The 15,945-nt window shown below is 40.6% G+C and overlaps 1 protein-coding gene across 1 annotated transcript in view; it reads right to left on the bottom strand.

The window, feature by feature from the left end:
* psd2 (pleckstrin and Sec7 domain containing 2) overlaps positions 1–13,963 on the bottom strand; it is a 41,324-nt gene extending 27,361 nt beyond the window's left edge. The window contains exons 1-3 of the mRNA XM_079838344.1: positions 13,626–13,963; positions 2,130–2,324; positions 1,944–2,024 (exon numbers count right to left, since the gene is read on the bottom strand). Coding sequence (XP_079694470.1) covers positions 1,944–2,024; positions 2,130–2,324; positions 13,626–13,675 — 326 coding nt within the window. The 5' untranslated portion in view covers positions 13,676–13,963. The remainder of the gene's footprint in view (positions 1–1,943; positions 2,025–2,129; positions 2,325–13,625) is intronic.
* Positions 13,964–15,945: the final 1,982 nt, after the last annotated feature.

Here is a 15,945-nt window from a genome sequence, read left to right as displayed (position 1 = left end):
TCTGACCAGCTGACATAAAACATACTTTCAATAAGCGGGAGACAAATTATATCCAGTTATGAAGTGTTTTCTGTGTGTTGACATCTTTCGCGATGTTCTAACAGACGGGATTCGCACACAACGCGTCTGCTAATGTCCGATTCGTGACCTAATGACTCCTTTGAACCGAATCATTTTAACGACTGGCCAGAACAACTGATCTGTCCAACACTGAACTCATGAACTCAGTTTATTAATTTACTCAGAACGCAACTGAAATGAGAACACAAGTGTGCTTACCCATTTTAGCAAGAGTGGGTAGTAAGAATTATTTTTAATTATCAACAGTATTTCATCTTATTTCTGTTGACAATGTGTAGTAAAATAAATAGGCCTAGCCTACAATCATTTAATCTGGAGTGAGGTGAAACCAGAACAAAGTTGTTATTAGCTAGCTGAAAATTTTTATTAAATTGCATATGGTAGAAAATTAGACTATTTGTTAATTTGTAATGCTACTTTTTAATATTGATATGATTATATACCAAAACAATTATCTGTAGTGTAAAAAATGTTTGGTAACTGTCAGATTACTATTGTATGTTTGACCAATACACTGTTTTTTGTTTCCACTGCTACGTTTTATTTATTTAAAGAAGTTAGATTACATTCTATTTTAGATTTGAATGCACAATTGTTTTTTAAATAAATAAATAAGAATTCAACACCTTACATACATCTGTTATTTTGTCTTAGTTATGTTTAGTTAGTAAAGTCTGGTGCCTTTAGTCTCTTCAAGGAAGGTATAAGGTGGAAGATATACAGTTTATTATTAATTCAACAATATATCGGAACGGTATCGGGTATCGACAGATACACAAAGCCCAGGCATCGGTATCGGTATCGGGACTGAAAAAGTCGGATCGGTGCACCCCTACGCGGCTCCAGGGTGTTAATAAAGGCCTTCTGAAGCGAATCGATGCGTTTGTGTAAGAAAAATATCCATATTAAAAAATGTGTTAAATTTTTTTCTATGGCTCTGCATCAGCCGTCCCCGCGCCATCACTTCCGGCGAATAAGGTCAAAACACATGCAAAATACCGGCGCGATCATAGATATATACATAGATTCCTCATTAGTGCCTGCGCGGATCGGTCGAATGAGGCATCTATGTATATATATCTTTGATCGCGCCAGTATTTTGACCTTATTCGCCGGAAGTTATGGTGCTGGGAAAACTAGATGACATTCGTCTGATAAGAGATAAAAAATAACATAAATACTGCAGAAACCGATCGTTTCGTGTCTTAAGACTTGTCGCCACGAGCCGCATGATTTAATAAAGATTCATATGTCTGTGTGTTTTTACTCTCATTGCTCTCATACTCTAAAATATCATGCATTATACGACTATCACACTGCAACGGCTGGAGTTAAAAATCTTCATTTGTGTTCTACTGAAGAAACAAAGACACCTACATCGTGGATGTCCTGGGGGTGAGCAGATAAACATAACAATTTCTTTTTTGGGTGAACTATCCCTTTAAGCACATTGTGTAAATGCACTTCGTTCTTCCACTTCTTGCAGTGCAGGTATTTCAGTGATGGCGTGCTTAATTTTTTCCTGTTTCAAGAGTATTTGTGGAACTGAGACATGATGAACATGTGACATGCATGAGTATTAATCTAAAATAAACTACTTCCTCTTATTGCAGCTTAACTACAGTAATAATACAAGGAAACAATGAAGCCACTACATGTGTGCCGTGTTTTTAAAAACTTTCTATCATCATTTTCCATCATCTTTGTAAAATTGTGTCCTAATCAGGCAATGTTTGGCTATTTTGATTTATTTATTGGTCACCACAGCTATTTATTAAACACCTAATATGTTCAGTCTGGCTGCGTGTAGTGTTGCTACATTTGGCCTTTTGCTTTCAGTAAGGAATGGAAAAGTCACTCACCTCAGCGCTCTGTCTAATGACAACCCAGTAAAGTCAAAGAAGCTCAGGTACTCTGATGCCACCATCTGGCTGAAATCATTACTGCAGGAGAAACAGTAATAGAGGGATTGTGGGAATGATGAAGGAAAAGCGTTTCATTCCACTCCCTTTCTCATACAATACGCTCATTCATACACAAACACTCACTTCTTGCCCAGGTGTCGAGCCACGTCACAGCGCTTGAAGCCCTCCAGATAGAACAGTCGTTTGGCCAGTCGTTTGGCAGCATCTGTGTCGACGCGGCAGCCATTAGCGAGAGTATCCGTGCTGCCCCTCTCCAGCATTTCCACGCTGCCCAACTCGGAGTCTGAGTCGCACAGCACATCTGTGAGGTTGGCATCACTGTGGAAACAAACATGGAGAAGAAAAAAACATCAATGCCTGGATGGAAAATCCAGCCAAATGAACGGTCATTTTGTGATTTGATATGTTCTTCAATAAAAACAATAGTTATTGATGGAAAAAAATAAATATTGTTTTAGTTTACACTGATGAGCCAAAACATTATGACCAGCTAATATCTTGATAATCAACTAACAATAAGGGTGTAACGGTACACGTATTCGTACCGAACCGTTTCAGTACAGGGCATTCGGTTCGGTGCGCGTGTGTATCCGAATGCAATCTTTAACAGTTAACAGTCGGCTTGTTTTAAGCGTGGAACACACTTCAATCCTAGTTCCCACTCGAACATATTAAGCATTCAGTCCATTTTATCACAAAATTCAAACGATAAATGCCGTTTTGACGCTCTTTAATGTGACGACTGATCACTGTATAGACGTGTCAATTCAAGCAGCCGCGGCGCGCTTCCAGAAGAATAAACATGAATTAATATCTTAAGGTATGTTGAGGATAACTCTTACTGAAACGTATCATATGTCGTGTAATCGCTCAATCAGTGTTTCAATCGCGGAAAGACGTCAAACAGCTTGTAAACAATGTCACGCAGCATCATTTACCTCAAGAAGTCAGAAGTCCTTCAGTGTCCACAGCTGTTAATTCACTAGAGAAATCAACTCTTTCAGTAAATATATGCACTATATTAGCCTATATATATATATATATATATATATATATATATATATATATATATATATATATATATATATATATATATAAATTCTACTGAACCAGTTAGTGATGTCTTGATTATTAGATAAATCTGTCAGTCACTAAGATTATATTTCAACAACGAAAAAACAATTAGATTTAGGAGTTAAAGGTCCCGTTCTTCGTGTTTTTTTGAAGCTTTGATTGTGTTTACAGTGTGCAATATAACATGTGTTCATGTTTCGCGTGTAAAAAAACAGTATTTTTCACACAATTTACTTATCTGTGTACCGCTGTTTCCACTGTCCTAAAAACGGCTGGTGATTTCCTTGTTCTATGAAGTCCCTCCTTCAGAAACACGTAACGAGTTCTGATTGTGCCAGCGGTTCCTGTGCTGTGATTCGACCACAGCTTAGCGCACGTGAAAGCGGTTCCTGTGTTGTAATTTGACAGCAGTTTAGCGCACGATGGAAAGGTCACGCCTCTTAACGGAGAGATGTATGCGCTCAATAATCTCTACAGCGTCCCTGGGAAAGCCAAACAAAGGTGATTTGACTCCTGGATGAAAATAACAGCGTCTCGATGACATGGCGATAAACACACTCAACGCAACAGTTCCTTTTCTCCACGCGACCGTCCGCTTCTCCACGTGGGACAGCAACAAGACCGCGCCCCCTTTTTCGCGTTTCTTTGTGGGCGGAGGTTAGTCTGTTCTACTGCTCTACTGACGTAATTAAAGAAGGAAGTACCAGGATGTAGTCCAAGCCAGCCGTTCGCTGTAGGCTTTGAAAGGGAACTTCTGTTAAATAAAATATCTCGCTTGGCATTGAACTTTGAGCTTTATAATTTTACAGGTATTATTTATGCTCTAACAGCAACATTACAAACTAACTAAAGTTTGAACAATGGAATCGTGAAGAAGGGGACTTTTAATGCAAAAACTGCCTTATGTGAAGTTTACATGTTTGCACACAATGTGTTATTTGAGTGTTGATTATCTTATATCTAAACATGAATATCAGCTGAATGGCTAATAGTTTGGGCTCTGTTGTTAACCTTTAATATTATAGTATTAATGTGCAAGTAAGGGCTCCCTAAATAGTTTACATCATTATCTTTAAGAAACTTTTAGTTATAATTTAATTAATTTAAGGACAGACACAATTTTTTCAGTAAACCACAGTTTAATAAAAAAATAAATAAAAAGCCATTTTTTAAAACTGCTGTCGAATCACAACACGGGAACCGCTGGCACAATCAGAACTCGTTACGTATTTCTGAAGAAGGGACTTCATAGAACGAGGAAATTCTCAGGCAGTTTTGAGGACAGTGAAAACAGCAGTATACAGATAAGTAAATTGTGTGAAAAATACTGTGTTTTTTTACACATGAAACATGAACACATGTTATATTGCACACTGTAAACACAATCAAAGCTTCAAAAAAAACACGAAAAACGGGACCTTTAAGGTCTGGGTAGATTAAATGACAAGCAAACAATCAGTTCTTGTAATTAACGTGTTGAATGCAGGAGAAATGGGCAGGAATAAGGCGACTGGGTCAGAGTATCTTGTAGTATGTTGCTCCCGGTCAGCAGTGGTGAGAATTTACCAACAGAGGGACAAACCACAATCTGGCGACAGGGTGTTGGGCGCCCAAGGCTCATCGATGCACGAGGACAACAAAGGCTATCCCGTCTGCTCTGAGCCAACAGGGACTGTGTCACAACACACAGTGCATCTCTCCTGTGTATGGGACTGTGTAGACACAGACCAATCAGAGTGCCCCTGATGACCCCTGTCCACCGTTGAACGTGCCAACAATGGGCATGCAAGCGTTGGGACTGGACCTTGGAGCAATGGAAGAAGGTTGCCTGGTCCAATAAGTCCTGTTGTCCTTTACATCACGAGTGCGCCATTTTCCTGGGGAAGTGATGGCAGCAGGATACACCGTGGGATGACGGGAGTGTGATGCTCTGGGCAATGTTTCAATGGTGTTTCCTAGTGGAAGTGCTTCTTTCAGGATAATGCACCCTGCCATATTGCACACATTGTTCAGCAATAGTTTGAGGAACATGATGAAGACTTCAAGGTGTTACCCTGGCCTCCAATCCAATTGAGCATCTGTAGGATGTGTGGACCAACAGGTTTGATCCACTGTGGCTCCACCTTGAAACATACAGGATTTGAAGGATCTGCTGCTAACGTTTAGTGCCAGATACCATGCCTAGGTGGGTCGGTACTGTTTTGGCTCATCTGTGTGTGTATATATGTTAGGTAATTAACTGGTCCAAGATGCTTTAAATGGTTAATTGGCCAGCATACTGACTGTTTAGGCCAAGGTCAACATGCCTGACCATCTTGGTTGAGCTGATGAGATAGTAGGCCAAATTGGTTTTGATCTGCTTTTTACCCATTAGATTTGTTACACTAATGTTTCCCCTAAATCCTAAAAGAAATGAACAGAGCATATCTAATCCTAAAATACAAAAAGCATCATACATGTGTACATTAGTGCTCAAATTTAGGCTATTGAGATAAGCACCCAACACAAGCCCATTACAATCCTCCCCGCAATTCATGCCACTGAATTAGCATTTAGCTCACGGGTAGCAAAGCGCATCTTTTTTTCCAGCCGAGAAACAGCACATCTAATTCAACTAATTAAAATCTTGGTGTGCACAATTTCTGTAATGGTGGCAAATGGCTCATTAGGATATTCTTTAAATGAAGCTGTAATTTGGGATGAGGAGTTTTCGCATCGGCTGCTGTGTCCCTGAGATGACAGAACCTGAATGAGTCAGGCAGGCCATTACTGAAGTGACAGACGCCAAGCGTTTCATATGATTTATTTATGAACTTCTGTCTGGTTATGGTACAGAGCTCAATGTGCATAAGTTAATGTGCCTCATAGTGTTTCTTTGTACTAATCATAAACAAAAAAGGGATGTGCAACACTGTGAATTTTCATTGGGTTACCTGAATAAAAACTATAATTCAAGGTTTTGGGTTCATCTGGCCCTGATCGGATGTTTCTTAGGGGACGTTTATATAAGATGCATTTTTCTGGTTAAAAATAGCTAGACTCTGCGCAGCATAATGGAACAGAATTCATCTTGAGACTTAAAAGCTGGATTATTTATAACTTGACACTTTGACTTAAAAACACAAAGCTTGTGGGGGGACGCTCAAAAAAATTGAGACGCGACACAGGGCAAAAGACAAATTATTAATTAAAGAAAATAATACTTTTATTTAGAAAGGACGCATTAAAGGTGCACTATGTAACTTTTCCGTCCGCTAGAGGTCGCCTGTTCAAAACAAAGGCATAGTTTGATGACGCCACGTTTGAGCACAGAATCTTGGGACATGTGGTCTTCACCTCACAGCCGGTGGAAAAGAATCGGGATAGGACTCGGGCAGAAATCATGTTCATGGATGTGATTATTAACGTTACTGTAGTCTGAAGCAGAGCAGGACCGAGTGTTGTGGAGCTGAGCAAGGCCACTGGAGAGATTGTTAATAAGAAGAGCAGAACACACGCCTCGCGAGCGGTGGGACTTTTATTATGCCAAGAGTCGCCAGCGCCACTTCCGCTTTTCCGGTCATGAGTATGAGGTAACGCAGCTCTGTTTATCATATTAGACACATCTGAGTGTGTTAAAAATGATGTTATGACGTGACTCTGTGTGTTCTCTCAGCGGCTGCTATGACACTTGTTCACACTGCAGTGAGAGTAAAGCGTTTCTGCAAAATAAAACCGGAAACCGAGGGGAACGCAAAAATGACGCCATCGACAGGCGACTCCCTCACACGTCCCGGTCCCTCGGTTAAAATAGCAATTTCTCACGATTTACAAATAGTTGGAAACATTTGGGATATTGTAAGTACTCAACTGAACAAAATATATAACACTGGCCTAGTGGTTTTTGGATATTTTACTCAAAACATTTTACATAGTGCACATTTAAATGGATCAAACGTGTCAGTAAAGGCATTTATAATGTTACAAAAGATTTCTATTTCAAATAAATGCTGATCTTCTTGAAAACTGATTCCTTATAAAAATGCATTATGGTTTCCACAAAAATATCAAAATTGATGATAATCAGAATTGTTCTTGAGCAGCAAATCAGAATAATTTCTGAAGGACAATGTGACACTGAAGACTGAAGTAATAATGCTGAAATTGTTTAATTTTAAAATATCTTATAATGGAAAACAGATACTTTAAATTGTAATTCGATCAAATAGATGCATGCTTCCCCAACTTTTGAACGATGAAACATGCTTCTCAAAAGCCAAATTAAGTCGCTCTGGTGTAAATGAAAATGATTGTGTCATCTCTCTGAGAGCAGACATGAAGAGAAGCATACTGCAAATACAGATGGCATATGCTTACTGGTCACCGGTTTACTCTATGCGTGTCCACTGCCTTCTGAATAAATTATGCCTGTCATTTTCATTGTGGACGAGTCAAATATTTTTTTGCATAATTTGATTAGCGCAATTGCATTAGCTCCAAACTCGATAAGGAACGTTAATGTGTTGGTTGCCATGGAGACAGCAGAACCTGGTGTTCCGGGAGAGAGAAAGAGGGTGTAATTTGTGTCCCTCCCAAGCAGATGGCCCCTTCATCAGCCTTACCCACAATGCCCTAGAAAAGCCCCAACGAATCTCACACAGCACAGAGCGAGCAGAGACAAACAGGCAGGGTTGGACAGGGTACGTACTGTAATTCTGGGTGAGGAACAAAGTAACAGAGCAGAAGTTTCGGGTTATAAATGATTACTGATTTCATTCAGAGACCACAAAAAGCATTTCGGCATGGGCCAATCTGCTGACTTACTAGTCATTTGAAATCAGAAAGAGCTATAGTGCCAAATATGTTTGCACAAGGAATTTGTTTTGGTGACTGAAGAAGCTTCCAGTACACAGAGACAATACATTTGTATATACAGGTGTGGTATGAAGAGTAGAGCAGAATTCACAGGGAACAGAATAGAAAAAGTAGGTTATTGTTAAATAAATATAAGTGGTATTACACATATTCATTGCACAGTGGGAAGAATATTTAACTGTTCATGAGGTAAATTGCCTGGGGGAAGAAACTTTTCATGTGCCTGGCTGTTTTGGTGCTCAGTGCTCTGTAGCGCCGGCAGGATGGCAACAGTTCAAAGAAGTTCAAAGATGACTTGGATGTGAGGGATCCTTTTCACTCTGAAAGTGAAAGTGACGGACAAGTATGGTAACCCATCCAAGTTAGTGCACACACATTAGGAGTAGAGTAGAGAGTAGTGAACACACACACTACAAGCAGTGGACACACACCTTGAGCAGTGGGCAGCCATTCACTGTGGCACCTGGGGAGCGATTGGGAGTTAGGTTGCCTTGCTTAAAGGCACCTCAGTCCTGCAGGTATTGAGAATCGAACCCGCAACCTTCAGGTTACCAGTCTGCCTCCCTAACCATTATGCTGCGTTCACACCAAACGCGAATAGAGCGTCAAAATCGCGTCTACCGCGTCTAGTTTGACGCGTGAACATTTTGAATCCATTCGCGCATCCACAGTGAATTGGACGCACGTATAAATTGAGCGTTTGAAGCTAAATAGACGCGCGTTCAAGGCGCTCTAGGAGAAATATGTCATAAAACACCACTCTGCCTCTTTTCATTTTCCTTAAAAATATATATTAAACATTAATAGCCACACAAATGTGGTCCAGGCAACTCCTACATTATCTTCACTGCATGTATATTTAAATATCCTTAAAAAGTAAAGTTATGAAACTTCTTTGCCCTCAGTCAAAACGATTTGGCAGACAGCAAATTATAGATTCATGACACCAAAGATCAGCCGTTAGATCCTCACAAGACGAACCACTACAGGACATCAGAGCCAGCGGCAGACGGCAGAAGGACTGGCCGAGGAAAGGCTGCTCTCGGTGGGGTTATGAGCGCTGAGCGCCCGGTGATCGCCTGGATATCACAACTACACAAACACAAGATAATTTTTTTAAAATAGGCGCTCTCTTTATAAATAAACACACATTCTCACCTGAAAAAGTCTTAAAACTACATTTTGTGACACAATAGTAGTATTTTTAAATTATGCAGGGTTTCTCATCACGTCACTTTACCACCCATATGACCTTGGGTGGGCAGGGGAGCACCAATAATTCTCTCAGCAGTTCGAACCGTCCTCTGTAGTCTTCTGATGTCTGATTTTGTATCAGAGCCAAACCGGACAGTTACAGAAATGCAGAGGACAGACTCAATGATTGCAGAGTAGAACTGCATCAGCAGCACCTGTGGCAGGTTAAACTTCTTCAGCTGGCGAAGGACGTACAACCTCTGCTGGGCATTTTTTGCAATGGAGCAAATATGATTAGATTATCCCACTTCAGGTGCTGAGAGATGGTGGTGCCCGGGAACCTGAATGACTCCACTGTTGCCACAGTGCTGTTCATGATGGTGACTGGGGGTAATGCAGAGTTTCTCCTAAAGTCCACAATCATCTCCACTGTCTTGAGCGTGTTCAGCTCCAGGTTGTAATGACTGCACCAGACAGCCAGCTGTTCAACCTCCTGCCTATATGCAGGCTAATTTTCATTTTTGGGTGAACTATCCCTTTAAAAAGAGGAAGGTTCTTTATTGCATAGATGGTTCCATGAAGAACCTTTAAGGGTGCGTTCACACTTGTCATGTTTGGTTGGATTAAAACGAACCCTGGTGCGATTGCTCGGTTAGTGCGGTTCATTTGAACATATGTGAACGCTGCCATCCAAACCCTGGTGCGCACCAAACAAGCGGACCGAGACGCTAAAGAGATGGGCCTCGTCCGCTTCCAAACCAACTCTGGTGCGGTTCGATTGATATATGAACGCAACACGGACCAAAGACATGTAAACGAACCAAAAACAGGACGTGATGTCACAAGATGCGACGCTACAAGTCAGCTGATTTGACGACGCGGAAAGATCGGTGTATCCAAAATGAGTAGAGGGCAAACGTGGAGCAACGAGGAGGTAAAGTGCCTCATCAATAAATGCAGATCTTCGTTTCTGCACAACGGAGGAAATCCTGCTGCTGTTTTGAATGTTTTGAACATTTTATGAGCTCTTGGTGAGTTCTCAGCAGGTAAAAATAAAACCATATGTACATGCATAAAATGATGGCGTTTAATCCAGCACACAGCATTGTTTTGAATGTTCGGTAAGCAGCTTCGTCGCCAAATATACGTCATAAAAGCCGACCAATCAGGCTGTGACCGTATCGCTATGCCTTTGGTTCGGTAACGTTAGGTTCGCTGTTAAATATGCCAGTGTGAACGCTAAGCGGACCAGGACTATATGTTTTGTTTTTTGGTCCGGACCAAAGAACCGAACTACAAGTATGAACACACCCTTAAATACACGTAACCTTTTCATTGCACCAGATTCTTCACACTAAGAAAAAAAAAGGTTAATTTACTGTTGACTGAAAGGTACTTTAGGGGACCAAAAATGGATCTTCAACGGCATCACTGCGAAAAAAAATTAAGAGTGTAGAGCCAGATATCTGCTAAATTATTGATCACATGATTGACTGATCTGTGTTATTAAACTGATCTATTGATCGGTGTTGTTAAATGTATCCATCAGTAAAATATGAAGACATTACACAAAGGTATGAGGAAAGATCATCTGAGTTCAGGTTTTACAATAGTCTCCTTCCCTCTTCCTGTGAGTCAAAACACTCACTGAATCATCACAAATATGACTCACACCTACTGTATGTGAGCCCAGGCGTCTGCACAGAGACAGGTGTGAATTAGATCGGCTTGGTTCAGCACTCCTGACATACACTTTCAGTAATCAGGTGTCAAAACAGCTGGCCGTTTGTATTTTAGACCTGCGTACATAATAATGACTGAACAAACCCCATCGGAAAGCAAGCAATATCCATCTGCCACCGGACTGCTGAGATCAATAGTAATGATAGATTGCACAGTTATAGAATTATTGATTTTTAAAAGAACTTAAATAGGACACTGCCAATAATGTATAAGATTACAGGAGCCGCTGAGCTATCATGGCTGACATGAAAATAGAGGTTTAATAGACATTTAAAGGGTTAGTTCACCCAAAAATGAAAATTCTGTCATTAATTACTCACCCTCATGTCGTTCGACACCCGTAAGACCTCCGTTCATATTCGGAACACAAATTAAGATATTTTAGTTAAAAGCTGATGGCTGAAAAAGGCTTCAGATAGGCCTCCATTGGCATTCAGTACATTAACACTCCCAAGACTCATAAAAGGCACTTAAAACGTTGTTACAAAGTCCATCTCACCACAGTGACTCTACAATAATTTTACGATGCGACGACAATAGTTTTTGTGCGCAAAAAAAAAATCAAAATAACGACTTTATTCAACCTCTTCTTGTCTTCCGTGTGTGCCTCCACGATGCATGCGCGAGAATATGACGTAGCGCCAGCGTTCGGGAATCCCTGAAATGCACACTTAAACCCCATTTTGAGAACTAGGCCGAGACCTTAAGCACGATCAATGTAGAATTCAACAGCTTAGATACGCGCGTCTTCCTCTGCTTGTAAACAAATCGCTTCTGGGTCATGTGTCCGAACGCCGGATCTGCGTCATATTCTCGCGCATGCGTCGTGGAGGCACACACGGAAGACAAGTTGGATAAAGGTGTTATTTTGATTTTTTTTTGCGCACAAAAACTATTGTCGTCGCATCGTAAAATTATTGTAGAGTCACTGTGGTGAGATGGACTTTGTAACGACGTTTTAAGTGCCTTTTATGCGTCTTGGGAGTGTAAATGTACTGAATGCCAATGGAGGCCTATCTGAAGCCTTTCTCAGCCATCAGCTTTCAACTAAAATATCTTCATTTGTGTTCCGAATATGAACGGAGGTCTTACGGGTGTCCAACGACATGAGGGTGAGTAATTAATGACAGAATTTTCATTTTTGGGTGAACTAACCCTTTAAGTAAATAACTGACTTGTTCGTTTTATAAAAAAAAAGAAAAAACTTGGTAATGGTTGGAAAATGGTAATAATTAATTATCACTGTATAAATCAAAGTACCACAATATTGCATCCGATTTCATCAGTGGGGTTTTCAATTCCTAGACAATACAAAGGAAGAGATTTCGCTAGTTAAAAATCAATCACAGCCTGATGCCCTGCTAACACCAGCTCTAGACATTATAAGTGACTATCGCAGGGCTTAATGTGGCTGCACTGATATACAGTGATCCTAAAGGAACCCAGCAGCCGTGGCTCTGTATGGACCTGTGCTGCTGCTGAGCCAGGCAGGAGATTAAACATGAGACTGCTTGTCTATGACTCACATGCCAGCGTCTCTCTCTCTCTCTACCCGCTCTGATGCCGTCGGAGAGGGTGTGTTGGACGAACAGAGCGAGGTGTGAAGGAGTTGCTGCCTCCTTGTCAGTAAGCCAAAAACACAAATTCCCCTTTGTATGTGTGTGCGTGTGTATATTCTCTAACGTGAATGCATCAAACTGGCAGAAATGCATTACGCATCAGAAAGTGCAATGAAAACATTTTGGTTACAATGGGATTTAGGTTACCAAACACTCTCTCACACTATAGGGATCCTCAGGCTATGTATTTATCGAAAACCATTAGATGATGGAAGAGATGAGAGTTTAATATCTAACTTTTGGGGGAGATCTGGGATAGTTGTCACAAAGGGAATGCTTTTTTTTTAATCAGTGGTTTTGTATGTGGACATCAAATATCTAGCTCAAAGCTGTTTTAAATTACAATACTGTGTGTATTCTTTCCTCTAAACTAAAAAGCCAATATCATATTTTTTTACATAAGTGTATAATAAAACCACACTGGCATAGATTCAGACCACAGTCAACTATATAATGAAGGCAGTTTAACCCAAAGAGATTTATAACGTGTCTGTCCCATAAATCTCAGGTTAGGGCAGGTCATCGTTTTTATTCTGGCAAGTTGTTACGGGTTTTACAGTTTGAAATGTTATGCAAATTATTAATTATAATATTTGGTGGCCAAAAGAATATTGATGTAGGCCTATTTGTTTTTCCATTGTTGTTGAAAAGCCTCTAATATAAGCTAATGGCATTATATTATATTAATCCCCCACAAGTGGTCACAAAAGGTCAACATATTAAATGAACTGTATCTTTTTTCCTGGGCAATAATTTGGTGAAGATGAAAATGAAACATTGAGAAAAACTGACTGGAGTAAAAATGTGTGACAACTAGCCCCGGTCACCCTATATATTGCAAGTGTACCATAGACAGAGAAAAACAAACATCAGATGTGTCCACAAAAGACCAAAGGGCGAGATGTCCCAAACCAGAAAACTGTATAAAGTCCAAACAAAGTCCTTGTATATATAGATTACACAATTAAAGAAAACCCCAGGACTTTTAACTTCAGTACCGTCAATAAATAAACACAATTCATCAGACCGACAAGAATACAACTTCATGACACAAGTTAAAAGGAAATGTATGTCTGTTGGTCTTTTAAAGTGAAATACGCTATGTAGAAGGAACAGAAGCTAGAGAAGAACTTACAGAAGTCCCAGAAGAAAGTCGAAATGCACCTCATATTCATCTTTCCACATCTTTCACTGGAGATCAGGCATCAGTCCCGCGCGGAGCGAGAAAAATCCCTTCAACCCCATTCGCCTTCAGGCGCTTTGCGCATTGAGTAATCAGGTTTTCCCCAAATGGAATAAGTTTTCGACGCAGCTGCTGCTAAAAGAGGCTTTCTGGCGACGTGTGTCACCGCATGCCGTTTATGTTCATCGATAAATAAAGGTTTTGACACGACTAATTCAACGCGAATCTGCGCGCGCGTTTGGCTCCGGCGTAAACGGCTTCCCAATGTGAAGTTCCTCAAAGTCGGACACAAGGGAAGGGGGCGGAGAGAGTCTCTCTGGATGGATTGGATTACTCAATGAGTCCTGCCCGAGCCACATTTCCATATTTCCGATGTTGAAGTAGTGATCTGGACCGGAGCCCGAGAGCGCAAGGCCGTTAGTCTGGACTGCCTCGCGCCAGCGCGTCTGTTAGTTCTGCCTTTCTTCATCCCTCACGCTCACTGATGCCAAACATTTATTCATAAAAAAACATAACAAATAGCAACATAAACTAATATAATAATATTTTAAGTCTATTGGAGCTCAACTACTCCACTCCAATCGACTACATTTAAGTTCCTGTTAATAAATATCTAGTAAAGTAAGAAATATTACAACAGCAGCCATTTCATTGTTACTCAGAACATTTTTACTTTGACTGGTTTATAATGATAAATTAATAATGGCTACTAAACTTTAAGAAACTTTCAGTTTTGAGGATCACATTTTAAAACGGTTAGGCATGCTGAGAGATCCCTGTTAGTTTACTTGGAAACTAAATTATGAATGATCTCCAGAGACTAACTTGAGCACATGAAAAATATAGATTATTCCAAGTCAGACACATATTAAAGCATGAAGACTTTGAGCTCACAACAAACTGGGTCATGTGATGCAGCCCCGGCATGTGCAACAACATTTCCATTGAGCAGTGACTCCGAAGACTGGCAGAATGGATACAGATAACGTCCAACACACACAGACCATCACTTTATGACAAAATGCTCCTCCATCCGTAACCCTTTATCTTTTCAAATTTGCAGTTATCTCTTCCAGATCAGGATGTGAGGCCAAGCGCTGTGATGTATGACAGTGTAAGTGCCTTGTTAGTGTGTGTGAGTGTAGTCTGCTATCTGTGGTATTGGCATGCTTCAGTAACCTGCAGTCACAACATGTTTATCCCCTCATCAACAAACATCTGATCATTCAGCTGAATGACCATCGTAATTTGTTACAATGATCATCACAGCTGACGCCAGCCCACCATCAAAACTAATAATCATCCCTCTCTCTCTCTCTCTCTCTCTATACTTGTTAACTAAAGGTCATATATCAGCTTCAGAATCTTCACTCTTTCTTCATCAGAACAAACTTTTAACCTCCACCTGATCTGCACATAACAAAATAGCTTTCTATGAATAAACTAAATGTACTCTAATTTCTCTATTTTTCTGCATTTTTACTTACCTTTTGAAAATTTGTGGTACTGCAAATATTGTTGGCTCTCTTTTATTACACACACACTCGTGCACAAACAATGTGTGTGTGTTTGTGTGTATATATATATATATATATATATATATATATATATATATATATATATATATATATATATATGTGTGTGTGTGTGTGTGTGTGTGTGTGTGTGTGTGTGTGTGTGTGTGTACTGATCAGGCATAACATTATGACTACTGACAGGTGAAGTGAGTAACACAGATTATTCTCTTCATCACGGCACCTGTTAGTGGGTGGGGTATATTAGGCAGCAAATGAACATGTCCTCAAAGTTGATGTGTTAGAAGCAGGAAAAATGGGCAAGCGTAAGGATTTGAGGAAGTTTGACAAGGCCAGTCAGGGTGCCCATGCTGACCCTTGTCCACCACCGAAAGTGCCAACAGTGGCACTTGAGCATCAGACCACGGAGCAATGGAAGAAGGTGGCCTGGTCTGAGGAATCACGTTTTCTTTTACATCACGTGGATGGCCATGTGCGTGTGCGTGTGCGTTGCTTACCTGGGGGAACAGATGGCACCAGGATGCACTATGGGAAGAAGGCAAGATGGCGGAGGCAGTGTGATGAAAGAGGGGTCCTGCCATCCATGTGGATGTTACTTTGACACGTACCACCTACCTAAGCATTGTTGCAGACCTTGAATGACTTAAGGATAAAGGATCTGCTGCTAACATCTTGGTGCCAGATACCAGCACACCTTCAGGCCAGGGTTCTAGTGGAGTCTATGCTTCGATGGGTCA

This window comes from Gobio gobio, assembly GCF_949357685.1.
Source record: "Gobio gobio genome assembly, chromosome: 16".
Classification (NCBI taxonomy): domain Eukaryota; kingdom Metazoa; phylum Chordata; class Actinopteri; order Cypriniformes; family Gobionidae; genus Gobio; species Gobio gobio.
The sequence above is the reverse complement of the archived record's forward strand: the minus strand, read 5'-3'. Positions and strand labels throughout refer to the sequence as shown.